The 22,476-nt window shown below is 36.8% G+C and overlaps 1 protein-coding gene across 1 annotated transcript in view; it reads right to left on the reverse strand.

The window, feature by feature from the left end:
* USH2A (usherin) overlaps positions 1-22,476 on the reverse strand; it is a 388,963-nt gene that overhangs the window by 219,227 nt on the left and 147,260 nt on the right. The window contains exons 26-29 of the mRNA XM_026844632.1: positions 16,403-16,676; positions 13,210-13,413; positions 13,004-13,084; positions 10,552-10,737 (exon numbers count right to left, since the gene is read on the reverse strand). Coding sequence (XP_026700433.1) covers positions 10,552-10,737; positions 13,004-13,084; positions 13,210-13,413; positions 16,403-16,676 — 745 coding nt within the window. The remainder of the gene's footprint in view (positions 1-10,551; positions 10,738-13,003; positions 13,085-13,209; positions 13,414-16,402; positions 16,677-22,476) is intronic.

The following is a 22,476-nucleotide window of genomic DNA, read 5'->3' on the forward strand; positions in this document are numbered from 1 at the left end:
AAAAAAATTAAAAAAAAAAAAAAAAAAAAAGCAAACTATGTTGTTTTGAAACTGCCTGAAACTGGGATTTTACAAAGTAGCTTTAAAAACAACAGTACCTTAGAGAACCACAATTTTTGGTCAAATGTCCCATAGTACAATAAGACTGCAAATCCTCTCAGCATTACATGTGCACAAACAAGTAGAAGAAATTAGTCCTTATTATTGTTCTTCATCAAGTTACTACATGAAATGCAACATACCTTTGGGTTTCACTAAAAGATGTCTTCCCCCCCCCCATGAACCCCTTACACTCACAAAAAGGGCCTGAAGATTTTGATGCTGGACGTTAACAGTTACAGCATAAATATATTATTTTCTGAGTGGGACAATCAAAGTTCATGACTGTTTATTTGTGGTTATTAACAGATGTTTTCACATGGAAAACTAGATTTCACTGAATTAGTAATGTTTGTGTCTTTTCTTGTGACTAATCCAAAAAAATTCAAAGGTTGTCATTGTAATCATCTTTCTATTTGAGTTCTCTGAGGTCCAGAGATATTCAGAAGTAATCACATTTACTTCAGAGTAGTGTTTAACTAAAACCAGTTGATCAGAATCTGGTCTTTCTGGTTATAGTTTTGATTTTGCAAATCCCCAGTTAACAGTGGAGAGCTGTGCTGTGCCATCTTACTATCTAAGGTAGATGTGACAGGAAAGGAAAAGAACGTTGTGTCAGCCACCACCTAAGCAAATATGCCTGTAATCTCCCTGTGATGGAAGACAAATATTTTTAAAAGTGTTCAAAAAAGCAGAAAATTGAAATAATGATGTTTTAAAGCATTAATATCCCTGTAAAGCAGGACTATTGGAATCTACAGTAAATTCTTCAGCACAGAAATTTCATCACTCAAAAACCCTTCTTTTTTGCATAAGACTTAGTACAAAGCACTTATTTCCAGATCATAGATGGTTAAACACAAGAAAGTATAAAAGGTACTGTTGGAATTACCTTCTGCAAATAAATACATGCAGAAACCAAATCCTCTAACTGTGACATTTGCAAGTTCTCGGTCAAGAGGAGCATGGTATAGTGTATATGCCATCTCTCTATTCACTCTTCTGTGCTTTAAGAAGCAATTTAGTTTTATTTGTACGTTTAGCACTTGTAGCATTCTTCTCTTATGAAGCAGTGAATTAATGCTCCTTGCATTTCCTGATGGAAGACATTCTGTGGGGTCACCAATGGCTTCAGGCACTGAGAGCTGCAGTAGCACATATTCAGAAAGATGCCCATAGCTGTAGAAGGTTTGGATTGGGCTGTTTGGTTTACCTTTGACAAAGTAGAAAGGTTTTATATAAAGCACCTACAGCATAGCAGAGTGTACATTGCACAGGTAGATTTCTGGAGGGCACAGAGCATTTGGGAAAAAAAACCAAAAACAAACAGAACCAAATAAACCTTTCTGCAACAGGAGGTTTATGTTAAAAAAAAAAAAAATAATTATTCAGCAAAGGCAACAACTTAAAAAATAATTTGTTCATTTCCTAATTAATGGTTTTCCTTCTCATCCACACTTGTACTCTTTTCTTTCAACAAAGAAACAGATGTGCTGCATAGGTAGGCAATAGAAAGTGCACAGATTTTATTTACATACTTCAGCAAACTACTTTTTTCTCAGCTGCCAACCTATCTGTTGGCCAGCATCCACTGTAATCTGTTCTCCTTCATTATGTTAATCTGTGGGCGGAAAGATTTCTGTCATCTTCAAATCGCTTGTACAGCAATGGTAAACACCTTGGCCTGTCTGTAATTGGACAGGTGTCTGCATTGGTGTCACCCGGCTTTTAATTCAATTAAAGAACTGGCTGCTCTGCTCTCATTACCCACTCATTTCCTCTGCACTTTTAGTCAGTCAGTGAAATTTACACTTGGTGCCTGACTATCTTAGAGTACAAAGTCAGCAGTCCCATAGCAAAGATCATCGCTGATACACGTGAATTAATTTTTATAACACAGCAAAATAAATTTTGCAATTAAAAATAGCCTACAATCCAATGAAGTTGGCTGACAGCTTTAAGAAACTTTCCCTTACTCCAGTTATCACATTCTCAGACGGGCATCTCTTGTCTATACCAAATAATTGTTGATCTGATAAGAGTGCACCAGGCTTTCCAAGACAGAGTGCTAACAAATTTGGCCACAGCCACACTCGCATATATTCTATTAATGTTAACAGGAGAGAAGTAGATAAATTGTCACTTTGATCAGGAGATAGAATTAGAGGCATCATCAATATTTAAGAAGAGGGTCAGCCTCCCACATTTGGGATATGAGTACCCTTCATTCAGCCTGCCACTACAGAGCAGCTGAATCCATCTAGACTTAAAATTTACATCATAGACTGTGTTCCAAGCCTTAAAATCCACATGGGGAATCAGGGACAGTAAATCATTCTAACACACCACTCCTATCTGCCCACTCAAAGAACCTGTGGAAATAAATTAAAGTTCTAACACAGACATTTTGACACAGTGACCCCATGAAACTGAATAATGTCATTTGTTAAATATGAATGTAAAGTTAACAGTCTAAAAGAGTGATCTGGAATCACACCTAGAACATTAAGCCCACTTTATATGCAAAACTAGTATTTAATTTTCTATACTTTTATTTAAATGTTCTTTAATTATTTGCAATTTTAAAGTTGAGGTTTAGAGTTGTGTCAGAGAGAAAACGCTAGGTTCATTCTTGCAGATAAGGGATAAAAACATTGACATGGACAGTAGAAGAGGGTCAACAATGAATTTACGGTAAAATGGACATGTGGACTAGTCAGAGTTAGTTGCATCTTTATATCCAGTCCATACATCATTCTAATACATACAGTATATAAGAAGATTAAATATCCAGCTTCCTTCACTTCTCCATAAAACAGACAATTTATTTTGTTCAGTACATCTAAAAAGGAGGTCTCATATATTTAGGTAGCTCAGGCAGATTCCACAAGATTCTGAATGATTTTGAGTGGAAAAGTGGTACTTCTCATCAAGGAAAAAACCTGGTTTACCACTAAAGTATGAGGACTAATGTTCTGTTCACAAACACTGAAAAATAGATTCAAAGTCAATTATAGTATTTTAGCAGTTTCTTCATCCAGTTAAAAGACTTTTATGAAAGCACCTGCTTCACTGTTCCAATCTGTCATTCTGCTTTTTCAGAAAGTCACTTCAAAACACCACCAGGTCTTCAGAGATGAAAAGACACCCTTGCTTATGGTAACTTATGGAACTTTTACTCTTAACGATGAATTGATTAAACAAATATAAACTGAGATGAGTTTTTTACATTTATTGAAGGAGCCTTCCCATAAAAACAAAACTATTAAATCCACTTGCCTAAACACATAACTCACACAAAAAAGCTATTTAATCAAACAGATGTAACACAAATATTAAAGTTCTTTTCCTCACTTCCACAAAAAAATGTACTCAGTTAAAATAAGACAATTTTGCAAAGCCAGTTCAATTTTTTCTTACAGGTAAATTTAGCTAATTTTAATCATAACCAGGCATTATGTTCATATGCAGCCTGAAAGCTCAGATCTGCTACTGAATATCAAGATTCCGGAAGTCAACCACAGAGCTTACCCACACAAAATCCATTTGTTTCACAAGCTGAGTATATTTTTTGCCAAAGGGATTTTTCCTTGCCAGATTTTTTTCATGGTTTCCTCCCTAACACTCTACTTCGTAAGGACCTATTTTGAAATACACATAGTGCAATTGAAACAACACTTGACCTTATAGATTTACTTTAGTTCTTGTTTAAGCTCTAAAAACGAAAAAAAAAAAAAAAAATTACCAAATCCTCCCCTTCCCCAAACCTAAAGACTATTTAACCAACTTGAATGCCTGAGGTTGTACAGCATCTGTCCAACAAAGTCACTTGTGTGTCGAGATGCATCATTGCCACAGTGCACTTAATCACAGTCCACTGACCAGAAAAGGAAGTCCTCAACTGACTTTGTGTTTTTGACAGATTGTAGCAAAAACTGTTTAAGTACATGCGTCTTCTACATATGCATTTCTGGACTGAAAGCCTGTGCACATCAATCTGTCGCATACATCTGCATTTTTAAAGCATCTTCTACCATAAGTATAGTATGAGTCATAAAATTTTGAAGAATTATTGAACAAGAGGTCACCTGTTCCAACTCTTTGGCTTACAAGGAAAAAAAAAAAAAAAAAAGGAAAAAAAGGTTTGTTTTAGTTATTGGATTTCTGTGGCTTGAAAGATCCCTTTTTTCCCCAACAGAAAAATTTCATAATCAACAGTACACAAGCTCCACTGGTCTTGAAGAAACAATTAAGGTTACAGTGGTTCAAGGAAGCCTGTTACATTCCCCATGATACAAGACAACTCTCTCATTGCTTGAATTTGCAGAAAACCTTAACCCAACAGTCCAATTTTGCACCAAGAGGTAATTAACCACAGAGAGTATTGGTTCTGTAATAATTTAACACTACGTTACTCTTGATCCTTCCAGATAACTTTGTTATTGTTCATTTTCTGCAGGAGGATTAATTTTTAAAGTCTGCAAGAGTGAAAGAAAGACAACTTTTTTGCAAACTTTTTAAAGTATATCTTTAAAAAACATATTAATAATCCTTCCCATCCTCACAAACATTGAGAGGTTGATTTCTCTTTATTAATGAAAGTATTGGTATGTAGCCAAGAGCTGATGTAATTTTGATAAAATGTTCAGGTTTATTTAATCAGACAATTTACATTTCATATGAATAAATTTATATAACAGCATTGGACTGTAAACAAGATTCATTTAGGTCTAAACTCAATCAAGTTAGAACCTTAATATTGCAGAATATTAATATAATTTATATTTTTAATGCATATATTAAAATATATGCTGTTAGTCTGCTAAAGCAATGGAGATACAAACCTCCATTCTGTACTGATTTAGAGTAATTAGCTCAAGCACCACCTGGAAACTCACAGAAACCTAAGGGGCACAGACAGATCTATTGGCTACTCTATGCTGTATTATCTGCCGCAGTCAAACAGCGATCTGAACAGGGTCTGAGATGCAACTTCTGGTATACTCCTCCATCTCCTCCCACTGAGAGAGATATACGTACAGATGGATGAGAGAGATGGAGAGACAAAATCTCCATAAGACACCCCCACAGGGACAAAACAGGCCAACAATAAGCATTGCAGCCCTAATCATTACACAGGTCTCAGTACATGATACCCATTCATGTGAGAAGGATGGATTCCGCCTTCCACATCTCACACACTGTGGCCTGGCACTGTAAAGTGCACACCACCATTCTTATGGCTACGGGAAATATTTAGTTCTGCCATCTATCTGTGCTTCCAACCAAAGGTTACTTCTGCAAAATGATGATAAAGAAAAATACTTTACCTGAAAGACAATCATTCTTGTATTTAAGCGTGGTTCAAGCACTTGATGAAGCAGCTCTTGAAAATTGTATTTTCAATACAAAGTTTCACCTTTTATTACTTTAAACCTTCTGTTTGATCCTAGTTGCAAGTAGATAAAAGCTAAATATACCAAACTTGGTTAGTACATTGCAACTCTTTGCATAAAAAGTTTTAGAACATTTGTCCCAACTTGGGAGTAAGGATTTGGGAGTCCTCCTAGTGCTCTGGCTGTACATATATTTACATTAGTTGGTTTGCGATTCTTCTCTATAAATTTATAAAACCTAATTAAATGCAACATAAGAATGTGTTGAGTGCAAACTATTTCTGCAAACCAAGAGCTTTCAGGTAATTTCATGAGCATGAAATTAATATCCAAGTAATTCATTAATAGTTTCACGTGGCAAACTACCTGGCTGTGGTAATTGCCTACAGGCCCCATGTAGATCGGAGTACCCCAAAGAAAACATTTTCTAAGAGCCACCACAGACAGCAAGCTCGGATTTTAGGGTCACCCTGCCAGCGCAGGCATTCCCTGGTGTGTGATGTGGCCATCCCCGGCTCCTGGCCTGTGGGCAGTGGCCGGCCCGCTGCCCCCAGGTGTTGTCCCAGGCCTTGCAGGCCCAAGCAGCAGGGTGGGGCCTGGCCCTGGGGCTGCCCGGCAGGCCCTGTGACTCCCATAACCCTGGAGGGGCGCAGAGCCACGGGCTGCTTTGGCAGCGCCTGCTTGGGCCCGACAGAGCCCTCCCCGACAGGGAGAACCTCTCAGCCGGCAACAGTGCTCTGAACATGGGCGTCTGCCAATCTGGCAGTGAGCATCCCCCGGCCCTGTGGCCCCGCCGGTGAGCCCGGGCCTATCAGTCACTGGCAGGAGGCCCCATCTCTTCTGACAGACTCCCTAGCTAGAGCGCTTTCAAAGCCAAGGCGCAGTCGAACCACTTTGATTAACCATATTAAATCATTAAATTAACTTTTCCTGAGATATTCATCTGCCGAGCATAAAAGACTAGAAGGTGAAAAGTAATTATAAACACGTGTCAAGGGAAGGAGGGAATGGTGACTGTGGGCGTTCAGAGGGGAAGCTATCAACAACAATTTTCTTGTTATCACGTGTGCAGCCACAACTTCAGCACTTGGCTATCGCAACAATAACACAGGCAGGATAAACTGCAAAAACCACACAAAATTGAAAGGGAAATCTGAAAAAGAAATCCCAAATGTTTGATAATTCTGTTGCAAAATATTTTATTCAAGTATTATCTGCAGGTTTCACTAGTGTTCTTCACTGCCCATAATAGGGGGCTGGTAAAATTTAGAGGCTTTTCGATCTCATGTATTCTACAATGAGAGTAATCTGAATTATAAAATATTTTTCTTGCATGTGCTTGAGAAGAGAAGCATCAGAGGATTGTGATCAGTGGCACAAAATCCAGTTAGAGGCAAGACAGGTGTGGGTCCCCCTGGTACGAGGGCCAATACTGTTCAACATCTTCATTAATGACCTTGATGATGAGGGAAGTGTGCACCCTCAGCAAGTCTGTGGATGACACAAAAGGACCACTAAGATCATAAAGGGGCTGGAGCATGTCTCTTATGAGGAGAGTTTGAGAGATCTGGGACTGATCAGCTCAGAAAAGAGAAGGCTCAGGATGATCTATCAATGTGTATAAATATCTGATGGGAGAGAACAAAGAAACAGCAGCCAGAGGCTTCTCAGTAGAGCCCAGTGATAGGACAAGAGTCAGTGGGCCCAAATTGAGATACATAAAATTCCACCTGAACATAAGAAACTACCTTTTTTACAGTGAGGGTGGTCCAACACTGGAACAGGCATCCCACAGAGGAATATTGCTATCTGTGGAGATATTCAAAACTCGACTGGACATGGTCCTGGGAAATCTGCTCCAGCTGACCTTGCTTGAGCTGGGGGAATAGACTAGATGATCTCAAGAAGTTCCTTCCAACCCTGACAGTCCCATGATTCTATGATATTCTGGATTCCAAAGGAAAGTAGAAGTAAAGCTGCTCACAAATCACACTGAAGCAGCGTTCTAAAGCTTCTGTCATTTGTTTAAATACTGATTCTAATCTATATTCCAAATTTTGATGCCAGCATGTGGAATGCACTGGAATGCAGAGTAAAGCAACCCAGACTTTAGGAAAAAAAAAATATTCAGTGTGATGACTCTGTACTGCCTTTATTACTCTACTGAGTGTGACTGGCTGTATCCAAAGTGTATCAATGTTATTACGTCTTCTCTGAAGGAAAGATGGGCTAGCACAGTATGCCTTGAACCCACAAAATTTACACTTTAGCTTTATACTCTCATCCTAGGAAACAGACCCCAAAAATCATGTTGAAATATGCTACCTTATCCAATAATAAACTGGTTCAACAGAAACTCATTTTAAGAATTTAAATCTGCTAAATACTCCTTTCTTGGATGAAAGTGAAAAAACAGTTTGACATTTTGAAGATTACAAGGGTCAGAGTTTGAAAGATTTTGGTTTCTGAGGAGTCAGAAATAGGCATTTCAGACTGTGGGATTACGCTCATTTAAAGACCTACTTTACCTTTAATATTTAGCTCAGCCCTTCTTATTCTTGACAGGTTCTTCTGAATTTGACAGACACAGGACAGCCTTCTGGGAAATGGGTAATGCTATTAATAATTTTTTGTTACTGTGCTCCAGTTATGACTCAGGACCCTCCTGCACATCATGGTAATTGTTCACAAGAATTTAGTCTAAGTATAAAATAAAACACAACAGATGGGTATAAAAAGGTGAAAGGAAAAAAATAAGAGAAAGGGGTTGCCAGTGCTCTCAGATACATTTGCAAGCAGCAGATTAAGTGGTACCTTAACAGTGAATGAAAATTTGAAGGAGGGAGTGGAAAAATACCAGAGTTGCTTCATCAGCAATCCCACTGAGAGCTGTGGTGCTTTCCTCTCTTCTGTTGCATCAGCAAGTCTAGCTGTTGGACTTACTGTAGCATCTTCTCATGGAATTCAGCAAAATAATTTCTAAAGAAATTTCATTGAAATTAGGGAGCAAATAAGCACAATTTCCCTTCTCAGCAAACTCAAAGGAAAAGTGAACAAAACCAGCATCTTCTGGTGGGGTTCTGTGTTTACGTTAACTTTTGATTAATGAGGAAAGATAATTCAGCAAGGAAAGACACACTTTTTCTTGGGAGTCTCACAGTTGTGGGTAACCATTTCTCAATATCCACAGACTAGCCCATCTGTGTAGGCTTTGTTGAAATCAACAGGCTGAAAGTAAAATAATTGCAAGATCAGTGATAGAATTTTTCACTTGCTCAGCTCTGACCTTACCATGAGGACATGAATGACATATTTCATACAATGCCAAAACTAAAAAATACATAACTAAACTATTGGGCAGCAGTTATAAATAACAAAAGAAAGCACTCCTTCCACACACAAAACTGAATTGAAAAACTTACTGCCATAGCAAGTTACAGAAACAGAAAGCATAAATGTATTAAAAAAAGAAAGACAGTTCTACCACACATCATTAAGCAAGATGGGCCAGATGCAACTTTCAGCTCAGGAATTCTACAAACTACCAGTTGAATTCATATTAACAGGAAGCCTCACTCTGTGCTTAGCACATTTCTTACATTTTCTTCCTAAGCATCTAGAATCTGATGTTGTCAGAGAGGTCAGTGATTCAATACAGCAATTCTTAAGTTCTTAGGGGCATTTTATTTTGCAGTATGCAACAGCTATCTGCTATAATAGACTAAAGAACCAGGATCCATTTACTATCTCTATTTAATATAAAGGAATGTCATCTTCTTCTGCCTTGAAAGCTGCATGCAGATAACCTTTTACTTTCTCATACCCCTGACACAGAATCATGCCACAATGCCAACAAATTTAAACAAAACTTTGCTTCTGACAAATCAACTGTGAATAAACTATCTAATCCACATGCTTCTACTATGGCTTTTAATTCCTACTAATATAATTTGTATTGCTTTACAGCATAAAGAGTGTCAAATCACCAAGTTCATCAAAGAAATCACAGTAAGAATAGAAAGCCCATGCAGTTTTCATATTGTAAACATAAAGCATATTGCTCAGAAATAGTAAAAAGATTTCAAACTGAAATTTGAAAGCACCAGCTTTGAGCATGATGTCATCAGCATTTTTTATATTGTTATATAATTAAGCTTAGAGTGTGTATAAACAAATCTCTTGGTTACGGTTTGTAACAATGAAAGTAAGATTTTGTACTATTGCATCATTTAGTCATCATATATCGTAATCCAGATTATGTGCTCCTTCCCAGGCAACTTTGTAGCAGTCAGCAGACAGACTGTTAGAGAAGTTAAAGTCAGCTTCAAACTATCCTGACAAGAAGGGAGGTCCCAAAATGTTCTCCGTGTAGTAGAGAATCCCGTGTTTCTTCCTAGAACTGCCTCCTATGGGTAAAAAGACCTAGATTCCAGGAAACATCTCATGTGCAAGGGTTCCGATAGCTCCTGTCCATGATCCACAGCTCAACAGTGACAAACCACATAAACCCAAGGCCCCAGATTCCTTCATTCTGTAATAACCCACCTCCATAACCCACTGGTATCAACTAAAGCATCTGATTAACATAAATGCATCCTAGTTCCCACTGAAATCAGTTAGGTTTATATGATCAAAACTAGGCAAGTATATCAAGTGCTTTCACACCTCAGGTCAAATAGTATCTTATGGGACCCATATTTAGAGTTAATTTAGGTGAACTAGATGTAACAGGGAAGGAAAAAAAAAAATCACATATACCAGGCAAAACCAAACAAACAAGAAAAGCATTTCCCCCATAATCATCAGTAGGATGGGAAGGCATATCTTAAATAAAATTGCTTTTTAGTATTTGTGTTGTATCTTAATTTCTATTGTTCTCTTAAGTCCGCACATTGCTATGTATGTGGATACAGACACAAATACCACCCTTCCAAACTTTATCTGTGCTATGTATACACAAAAATAGGTAAGCAACACTTTATAGCTCAACAAAAGGCAGTATAAGCATCGCATATTAGTAGATGTGCCTCAAAAAATGGTACTTAACAACATTTACCTGTGAGCATACTAGTGTCAGCAAGCTCAGCACTAGCGATGGGTACACTGGGACCATCCTCTTCATATGCTTTCAAAATGTACTTCTCAATTACACCTATGACCCCAGCAGGTTTGTCCCAGGTGACCTCAATGCTGTAACCATTTATACTGTGAACTCTTGAGGGAGTTGGCACATTTTGTGGAACTGTAGAAGGATAAAATAGAAAATAGAGAAAATGGCAGTTCTAAGGAGACTATTGCCCCTATTCTTCACTTTTAATGGCTGCAGTAAATCAGACTCAACCATTAGCATAAATACAATTTATTAGAGTTGTAACTTTTCAGCATTGATTTAATATGACTGCACATCTTGAGCTATTCAGTTTAAGCTATATTTCAGAACCATCAAAACCCCATCTACATAACATTCCTTCTTGTCTTGTTGTGATTTTCCAAAAACATTTAACGTATCAAACATATTTAAGCATCGCTCACAAAGAGAGGAGGTGGATTGTATGTAGCTAACAAGTTCAGGCATTATAATCATACAACTGAATGAATCAAGACACTATTGCAAGAGAAGAGATTGATTATTTATCTGTTGGATATCTAAGCCACAGAATGCCATAACTATGAAACATTTGTAAATGAGAATGCACATTTTCAGGAAAGTACTTCAAAAGTATTTAAGCTTTTCCATTTATTTTCATATTTCCACAATGCCATACCACTGTCTCAGGGCAAAGCAGAGATTTGTAAGGTCTTTATGAAAAATCCTTTGCTTCTGATCATTCCACATTATGAAAAAGAAAAAAAAAAATTTAAAAGAGTTAAATGAAGATGTTCAAAAGAACTGTAAAGCCAAACTCATATATGCATACAGTTGCTAATAATAAAAAAAAATAATCATCCCATTTCCCATAACCTTTAGCTATTTATTAGATATTACTATACCAAGTAAAGGTCTGGCCAGTAACAACTTCATCACAGATGACTGCACAAGGGATGCAGAGGAAAGGCCCAAGGAACACTATGGCAGGATGATGGATGATGAGTTTGCTGTAAATGCATGTGGACTCCCTAGCCCTACTGATGATCATTTGCTTTTCTTACCATCAAATAACCTTTTTTTTTTTTTTTTTGTAATTTTATTTTTTAGTTTCATTAAATATGAATGAAGTGTTGTTTTTTATAAGGGTAGCGAATGGAAAGTGTAAAAACACCTGGAAGTTGTGATTCTTATGTAAAGTAAGAATGTGATACTTTAGGAAAGCCTCAGTTACTACAGTAATATATTGATTTTATTAGTTCTGAAGTGTATCACAGGGCAAGGTAAGGTACTGCATAGCAGATGGTCTTCTCATAAGGGACATAACAAAACCAACTCAAAAATAATTAAATAGCGCAATTATTCTCCAACCCTGGGGAACATGGACTTCTCAATGCTGTGGTCAGCTTGAAAATATAAATTTGTGGTAAACCTTACAGTTGCCAGACAGCTGATGTGAAAATATCCATGTATTTTCTCTCTTCTGGGTGGTACACAAAATAATGACAGTAAGTTGTATAAGAATGCATTTGCAAGTCCAATATTTACACAGGTATGGTAACATTTTTTAAGATCATACATTAAATAACTTGCATCAGAGAATTTTCTACATTGATAGAATGCAATTAGGCTTCAATTTACAGAAGAAGAAAAGTTGATTAAATAAAATATGCAAAACTGTAATTCTTAAAAAATCTTGCTGGCTCAATAAAGTGTGCAAAAACACTGACCAGAAAAGAAAAGGTCCTTTACACCTTCTTCATAAAATACAGGGAAAATTTTATCTTTAGGCCTCAGCAAGTACAGTGTTCCTACTTTGAAACCTTCTCCACAAGACACACACTGTTTTTCTAGTAAATATTGCCACATTTTCAGACACAACTTGTTAAAAGTTACTTGTTAAAAGTATCCCCATTCAACAGCACTGAGCAATATACCCTTGTGCAGGTAAGAAAGAAAACCCTTTTCTCCCTAGCAACTACATGGCCTCTTATCTTCCACAGCTTGTGCCTGCTATTGCAGTATCTCCTTTTGCTACACTTGATTTTGTATCATGAAGTTATACATAGGAAAATATAGATTTACTTACTCCAGCAGACTCGTATACCATGAAGTTTGATGTGCACGTGTGAACACACCTAGACGCACGGCTGCTCTTACTCAGTTAATGCAGTTCAATCCTTTCATATTCTTTGCTCTCACATAATTACATACTCCAATATATATTTGGAAAAGACCTTGAATTATGCGTGGAAAATACCTGCCTGAATGCTTTATAACAGAAGATAGTAATCGGGTACTTCATCAAAGCATTAAGCATTTTTAACACTATGCAACTTACAGTACTCAAAATTGTTGTGATGGGATACATTCTATAGCTGATGAAAAAATAGGAATAAGTAAGCCTTAAAATTATATTTACCTGATTCTCTTGTACGAACATGGGTCCATACACTAGATACTGATCCTCCTTCATTTGAGGCAACCACTCTATAAAGGTATTCTTCAAAGAACACAAAGCATAGAGGAGAAAAAACAAAACAAAACAAAAAAACACTGAACACAGTAATACATTAATACAGAACAAAATAAAAATGATGTATTTCATTTAAGGAACTAACGTGTTACCTGTAAATGGTTGTAGACCGCTCTCATAAACACTCTGCTCTTTTCCTCGGTATACAAGGATGGAGTCATTTCCCCTGCAGTTAACAGCACTGTCAGTTGATAGGCATCCATCCAGATTGACTCTGACAGCACTGCTGGACACAGATGCCAAGTTAACGACAGCACCTCGTGTAAATTTAACATCCTTCAAGCAACCACCGAAACCTAGCAAACAATAAGGGATTAGTATCACGTAAAGAGCTTCAGTCATTAATTTAGATTCACTTTTGTTTGCTTCAATTCTGTATTTTCAGTATTAAAGACTGTAATGTGAGTATGTTGACTTCTAACATGATGTTCTGTTCCCTCTTTCAAGATACTAAGCTTGTAAAAATTCCTGGTATTCTAGTGTTGAGGTCCTGCCTTACTAAATTGTGCTTTCATTGTTATCAACTCCATCCCATGAGGAAATAGCTTTCTGTTTTCTCTTCTGTCACTTCTCTCTAAAATTACTACCATAAAAGTGATTCTGAATTTGAAAATCAGCTTTCTGCTGATTGTTAATATTTTGTTAATATATACACATAAAGCCAGATTAAAAATATAATTAACTTTGGGAGATCACAGAGGTATATCAGTTTATTCTAATGGGGATATAACTGGTATGATGTTTACAAACATACTCTAGAAACGTAACCCCAAACTGTTCATTTATAAGAAAGAAAGTAACTTCATTTTACACTGGTTCATATATATGCATATACAGAATTTCTCTGTCTGCGTGTTACATTCCTAACATTAATATATTAAATTAGTTACCTGCAGTAAAAATAGCACTACAAAATTCAGGATACAGTTGTTAAAATTCCTATATACTTCTATGATTTAATTTACAAATAAATTAATAAATTGATACAAAATAGTTCTCAAATCTGAGTAATGTACAGTGATTGGTGTTCAAGGCAAAATCAAAGTAAACCAAAGTAACCAAACCAAATATTTCAATTCATTGAAGAATTAACTTTATAAATTAAAAAACAGCCTCTCACAATTCAGTGCTCTTTTTTAGCTTTGTGAAAGTACCATATTTATACCTTATGTACTTTTATTATTGCAAAATAGCAGATCAGAGTAGTAATTGTACTTAGCCACCTGATGGGAGAATATAATATCCATACATAGTTCATGCAAAAAGAAAGGGATGCTGAAAGTAGACACCCATTTTGAATCATACTCTAAAACACTTTCTCTCTCCACAACACTAGGACTTTAGAAAAACTTCTCCTTAAAATAAATACAACCTAATTTAAACTCAACTCCTACTTCACAGCAATCAGCTCAGTTTCTTGGGCAGTTTGTGGTAGAGGAGAGAACTAGTCCCAGTCTGCACAGGCATCTTAATTATTAGACAAAATAAACAGTTGTTTGACTTGCATACTGCATAACCTATTTTAATACATTATTTTGAGTTTCGTTTTAGCTGCATTTATCACTATTTAAAGATTTCTGTCTGACGTCAGTCAAGTAATCTTATTTGCTGTCAGGTAGCTGCAGAGTAGGTAATGACTACAAATTCTCACAAACATTTCTGTCAACTCTCCTCCATCTTGACCCCTCAGGACAGCATGTGATGGTCATGCAAAGGCCCACAGACTCTAGCTGAAATTTCTTAAAATTTTAAGTGACATGGAGGTGGGGTGGGAGAAGAAGGATATTTATCGCTTATTTACTGTGAGCAAAACAATACTCCTTTATTCAAAATAACTACCAAGCAGCCATTAATTGAGAAAACCTTTTGTAAATATTTGTTTAACTGGGAAGGTATCCATATTCTATTATCATACCATTACATCATTATAGTCCTAAATAAAAGTATGTTTCAAAGCTGTAATACGTAACATTGCTCATCGAAGTCTACATTTAGGAACACACAAGAATGTTTTTATCTTCAGCCACTCTGAAGCACAGCCACCATCTTATTTTACAGCATTCTGAGGAGGCTTGGTAAAAAAAGTAATGTTTATTGATGTGCCTCAATATGCACTTCAGACATTCACTTCAGATGTTATTTTGCCCTAGATTCTTTGTTCACAGATCTTTTTGCTGCAGGAGTTGCAAATGCATCCCTCACAAGGCTATACCATCTGCTATGAGGCAACACTGACAGGGTATGACGGGCTAGCTCTTTTGGGCCATAAATATTATGCACACAGAACCTGGATGAAGATTATAATATATGTGATGCCTACAGCTGGAAGAGTACTTAAAACAATATTTTTGAGCTATCTGTGAATGCCATTGCATGGATTTGATTCAAACTCTTCTATAGCTGTGAAATCACACGGCTTCATAGGAGCTCTGCAGAGCTTACTAGATTCCCCCACTGATCACATACTGACTGCTACTTATTTGCCAACAGTGTCTGAAAAATACACCCTGACTGATGAATAGTTTCATAAGTAATGAAAAACCACGTCCAAACTGTAAACAGAGCTAGTTTAATAGACACTTTTTTTTTTACTACATTTCATGCAGCAGATCCTTTTGTGGATGCCATTAGCATCAGGCTGTAATTATTGTTTTCCCCTTTTCCCTAGAAGTTTGTCCTGTTCCACAGCAGAAGGGTCACAATGATGGCCCAGAACATGACTGTCCTCCCTGCTCCTGACGACATGGAAAATATCATGGTAATGCAGCCAAAATCCAAATTCAGGCTTTTATACTCAATTTTTTAGACCAGAATCAGTATCACCTAAGAAAGGACTAATAAACTCTCAACAATTCTTCCATGTGGCAGCATCCAGCCTCATTACAGTGATTTAAGCTATATTTACTCTCTTCCACTGGTTTTGTATTCCAGATCTGCAAGTGACACAACTTGACCAAGTGAAAAAATTATCTTAACTGGCTTTCTCTGATGAAGATTTGAGATCTGGTTAGGCATCTCAGATTACCATTTGCTACTGGCCAATTCCTCTCCTATGAGTTAGAATGCTTCAGATACCACTGGGTTGGAAGAATTTTTACAGCATTACAAATTGATCAGGATAAGTAAATCCAGACGGGTAGGGATAACTGGTAGTTAAAGCAACAATGGGTGGGAGGAAAAATGCATGTTACATATTTATGAATTTACACTACCAGCAGCAGAATGTTCACCTTGTATATGACGCCAGTTTTTGAAAACCATGTGTTCTTCTTGGTGTCATCTTACCTTGTTCTAATCCCAGTTCTTTAAAAAAATTCTGAATCTCAGGTGGAATTCCTCCTACGTAGACAGGTGAGTTTACTTTCAACTGCTGAACACGGGGTTCCAGCGTCTGCTCTCTCAGTTCATTCATACTTGCTGAAACTACGGAGCCCTCCTTGTTCACTGTGACTTTGTTCCACTTTCCATCACAATACGACAGTCCTAACCAGAGATCCACTTGTGTAAAGATAATGCCAGTTTTTAAAAAGATGTTTAATATTCCACTTTTCAGTTCAATCTATATATTTTAAAATGAAGAAAGATTTTGAAAGAGGTATTATATACACAGCAACAACAGACAGTTATTTTAAAAAAATAACCAAGACAGCCAATCAACAAGATCAATGAACAAAATCTCTTCAGGATAGCAGAAATTTCAAAAAAATTGTTTACACAAAACATGCTAAATACAGTGTATCACTTAATTCAGAATATAGGAAAATATATTCTGATTTTTTGACAACTGACTTTGGAATTAACATAACTTAGTAAAAAGAAAAGACAATGAACCAGGACTGTTTTGCTTTTTTTGAGAATGAGAAAACAGTATTTTATCTATCAATTCATTTTTTAGAAGAAAGTAAAAAGATAATAAGGAAATGAAATGTCAGACCTGATTAAGGTCTTTTTAATTGGCTGGTGAACTGAATTTCAAATTTTTCCAGCATACATTGATCCTGTATTTCATCCTATTCTTCTAAACCTTGTAAGAAAATAATTGGTTTTGTATGTGCTTTTTGAGATTAATATGCCAATTCTCTAATAGAAATACATTTTGCTTAAATTTTCAGAGCAGAAGTTTCCAGATGCTTTACTGCAAGACTCTTTGTCCTGGCTGAATGGAACATAAGTGGGCTGAGACTGTAAACTGGCAGGTATAAAGCACTAAACACTTAAGTGATGAACTGGTGGTTGAAAAATATGAATATGTTCACAAAAAAGCATTACTGTTTCCATGCCAAAATCTTATTAAGTGAAATAAAAACTACAGATTTAATACAAATATTTATCATCAGTATTGACAAGCCGACATATTTAGGTTGCTGATAATACTAATATTGAAGTATTTGTAATTAGATTATTTCCTTAACAGAGACCCCAACTGAAGAAAGAACTTAGCACTTGAGATATCATGGGCAATATAGGTCCTGTTGCAAAGTGCACACTGACTGCTTGATCATAAGACAGAGGAATTTTGTTTATTTGTTTCTTTGGGATCACAACTTTTCCTGTTTCCATAAGTTCAGAGCCCCTTGTAGCCAAGGACTCTACAATACTAGTGAAGGACAGATCATGACATCAATGCTGATAAGTATATCTTGAAAAAACAGTCTGTTGGACAAGTCACCATTTTTCTTCACTGATGAGAATTAATACGAAGCACACCATGCTGGTGTGAAGCAAGCACTTCAGCTGCCTGACTACAGTAGTATGCCAGCCAGTCTGCCAGACCTGGAAGCTAGAGAGAGGACATGGTGTTTGACATAGGGTCACTACTCAGTACATCCCTCTTCCAATTTACTCTTCTTGGCTTAGTCTTAAAGCAGGCAGAGAATGATGCTTGTGCTTTTTGTGATGACATGGACTGACATTTAGAATGCCCAAGTGCAGCTAAAGACAGAGGACCAGTGTTCACTTTGAACTGTTCTGCATGTTGAAGATAAAAAAAAGTGGAGTCCTGCATACATCTAGCATTCTCTCTGGTACTAAGCATAGGTTCAGAAAAACAACAGATTAAGTGTTTGCTTTGGATAAAATTCTGGGACCACTTTAAAAAAAATGCTTGATTGTTGATCTGTCCTTGGAAGACATATTATTACTTTCAACCAAAAATGTATGAAGATCATCTTATTCTGCTGCCAAACATCTTAGTTGTCATCTCTCAAAAAATCAAGAGCATTATATCACAGCTCCAAACCTAAACACATTCTCAGCTTAATGCTTAAAAGCATACTTGCTTTTCAGAATTTGGGGTACAAATATTAAGCACAACTACAACATTTTATTAATACTGTTCTCTATGCACACAATTCTTATGTTGATATATCTGAGCATGGAAGATTTGAATTAGGAAAGCCAAAGCTTAGCCTGAATCTGGAAGAGGACATGAGGGGCAAGAAAAACTTCTACAGGCCCACTGGCAAGTTGTGACATCTTTCTGAGATTGATACAGTGACTGATTCTGATTAATAATTTTATTAATGACCTGAACAATAGGATGCAGTGTACTCTCAGCAAGTTTGCAGTTGTTAGCAAAGGGGGCGGCCACTGGTGTTTGAGACATAGAAAGCAGCTTTGAAAAAAAGGACCAAGGGTCAAGATGAATTACAAATTGAGCACTGGTCAGCAATGTATCCCTGAAGTGATGAAGACCAAAATGGTCTGGCCTGTATTAGAAATAAGGTAGGCAGTGGGTCCAAGGAGATGATCCTTCCCCTCTATTCATCACACATAAGACTACATCTGAACTACAGTAATCCAGTTGTGGACACTCCAGTATATGTAAGATACTGGCACCCTGGAGTGAATTCATTGGAGAGGCACCAAGTTGGTCAGGGGTGGAATACCTGACGTATGAGTTGATTCTGAGAGAATGGGGTTTGTTCAGTCTTAGGAGCAAGCAGGAAGAGAACTTAACTGTTCAACTACCTTATGAGAGGTTATAGAGAAGACAGACTCAGACTCTTCTCAGAGGTTTACAGCAAAAGAATGAGAGGTAAAAATAGAAATTGTAACAAGAGAAATCACAGTTAGATATCAAGTTTGGGGTTTTTTTTCCATATTCAGGATGGTTAAAGATTGGAGCACGCTACAGAATTTGAGAAGCTGTGGACTGTCCATCTGTAGAGAAATGCAAAATACTCAAACATAAAATGTTTAGAGCAACCTTATCTAACTGAATTGGCCCTGTTTTTAGTGGAGATTTGGAATAAATTACTTCAAAAGGTCCCTTCAACCTGAATTATTTCATGCTTCTGTATTTTTTTCTCTGCAGGGACCAACCCTTACCTCACTCAATCTGCTTATAAACACCTGATTTTGAAGAAGAAAGGAATATCCAGCCATAGCTCTGAGAAACAAAACTCAGATAGGGTAGAGGCTGCATTGGAGGCTGAATGACACTTTGTTAAACCTGTCATCCAAAACGGTCTCAGCCAATGTTGAGCTACAGACTGATTATGCCTTCATCTCCTTTGAGCTGGGAAGTCATCCTGAGATTCAGAGGTATCAGAAGAGACAAGCAATAGACTTGAAAGAACTTGGCAATGACAATCAGTCTTTGAGCCCTTTGAAAGAAAAAGTACACAGTACTGAGGTTGATGTTGAACCAGTCTTTCCAGTTCAAAATCAACAAGGTTAAAGAGATGTCCTGTACTGGTACTAGCCCTGTTCAGACCTGCCAGTGAGAGAGCAGAGGCCCAAACACAGACCCCTCAACAGCCTTCTCAGAATCAGGCAGTCTTTAATGGAAAGGGAACCGGAATCTCTTCCTAACACCAGGCAGAGAGAAATCACTGGTGATCAATAGGAATATCACCTTCACAAGTCCCACATGAGCACCAGTCACTTCTTTGCTAATAAAAAGCTTTCCACTTTATGTTCTCAAAACGCTTATTTCACACCCTTTCTTAGTTCCATCACAGGTAACACTTTTTGTCTTGGACACTGGTTGTTTTACTTCATGCAGCTATTTAAAAGTACAATTCTTTCGAAAAAGTTCCTGCAGGACTTTTTTCCTACTAGTAGCTTTGCAGTAGCAAATCATCAGCTACAATGTCTTGGAAATTGGTGCCACTGTCGCACAGAAGATTGGCAGTGCTTAGGCTTTCGCTGATGTTGAAGTGATCAAAAATCAGTAATAGTCACAGTACTTTCTTTCAATCACACAAACTCATAAGGAAACACATGCCAGAATGAGAGCTAGTAATTCATACTGGTTTATCTGGTCACAGTTTGCTCATAATTATTATGTCTGGATTCAAAGAGAATCAGCTTGATCTCTCTGGCTTGAGTTCTCAGGGCATGGGAGTCATGGAAGAAGTGACCTTTAGACACAGCACCTTTCTAGGATACAATTTTGTCTTGGGCAGAAGACAAGACTGAGTCTTTGGCTGTTTGGTAGCAGGCCAGTCGTGTGTCTAGCTGTAGTCATTCCAAAAGTATAAAGCTAATAAGAGAGCTTTGACCTATGTAAAGGGAAGGGTCAGGAAATACCATTTTACACTGGCACCTGGGATAAGTGGTATAGCTTCTAATCTGTTTTGCAGTGCAAGTGTCACCTGACCAAAGCTCTTAACAAAGACATCGTAGCTCATGCGCAACAATGCTACACACCTCATTTTCACTTTCTATTAACCTTTTTTTGTGAGCTCAAGTGTACAGAAAAACCTTCTGTCATCATTATGTATGTGCAGAACACAAAGCTGCAAGGATTGGAAAAGCATGTGTATACTCATCTTCTCTAAAATACTTCACCTTAAGAGGAGATTAAAAAAATTTTACTTGATTTAGGACAAATGCTGAGAAAATTATCTAATCACAGTTTTCAGTGCTAAAAGTAATATAAATATAAAACTGCGAGAAATCTGGAACTATGAGTAGAGGAGTGTTTTGCCTAACTACTTCGTGCTTTTGCCTTTCAGTTCAGTAAATCCCCTTTTTCTTTATAGTCAGAAGCTATTTTCTCATATTTCTGTTAGCCTTTCACAGAGCAAGAGAAAGGAAACAAGGGTCACATACCATGAGAATCTCCAAAAGAACCCAAACCCCATGTTTGTCCCTGTAAATACTGTTCATATAAATAGTGCCTCTGTACTGTGAATAGCATTTTATGCTATTAGCTCATGATCTTGGTCATTACTTGAAGGCAAAACTAAAGTAATAACATGTAATTAGCAAGACTTGTTACTGGAACTTGGTGTAGCAGAATTTAAAACCCAGGGAAAAATGAACTGCTGGAAAAGTCAGTAATAGAAAGTAAATGTAGGGTAAGTTATATTTGACCTGAAAAGAAGAAAAATATATTTATATGTTTTAGGTCAGAAGTTTAAAAGAAAAGGCACATTAGATATAATGCCATGCAATAAAACAGGCTGTGACATGACAGCCATTAGCAAAACAGCTGCATTATAATAAATAAATAAATAAATGAAAGTCAATAAAAATGTAGAAAGGGCAGATTAGGTCATAAAGAACAATACCCTTAAAAAATCTCTAAATGTAAATGATTACTTCTTGGACCAACTGAAAAGAGATATTGCTTTCAATGTAATCCTTTGTAATACCTACTAGTTGGTGCAAGTAGTAACTATAGTTGACCCACTAAGCAATGTTGACCACAGTCTAATTACATTCAAAATCCTTGGGGGAAGAAAAATATGAAAATCCAGAGCCATGTAAGTAATAAAAAAATCTGAAAAACTGCAACAAACACATTCGACTTTAAACAAAATCCTGGAAAAAATGGAACCATGTGTACTTCTGAGCATAAAAGTCTTATTTAACAGACACCAAAAAGAAAGTTGATAGGCACATCTCACTAATTTGTGTAATGCAGGAATTCTGTTGCTTCCGTTACATTGTTGGGAAAACTGATAGGGATGAGATGGGATTAAGCTGGACCACCAATTTCTGTTTATATGACAATACTTATGTTTCAAATCAAAATGAAGAAATCATACTGATTATAAAACACTCATATACCTTAAAGAGAAAGCTTTTTAGTATACTGGGCAATTTCCATCATGAACTTTTTGATTTACAATTTAACTGATAGTTCTAGTATGAAAACTGGGAAATTGGGTAACTCTAGACTTTCCCAGGAATGAACTGAAGGCTTTTAATACAAGTCTTTTATTTTCTTTTCTAATCACTTCCAATCCTACAAAGAGAAAAATTCTGCTTTTCATATATTTATAGTTTTCTTATTTATGTTATAAATAACAGAAGTAATTTATTCAGAGCATTTGCTGAAGTCCTTTTACTCCCCTCACACTTTGCTGTGTACAGCATTTCAAAATAAGTAAAATACAAAAATA

This window comes from Athene cunicularia (genome assembly GCF_003259725.1).
Source record: "Athene cunicularia isolate RWA chromosome 3 unlocalized genomic scaffold, athCun1 chr3_part1, whole genome shotgun sequence".
NCBI classification, from domain to species: domain Eukaryota; kingdom Metazoa; phylum Chordata; class Aves; order Strigiformes; family Strigidae; genus Athene; species Athene cunicularia.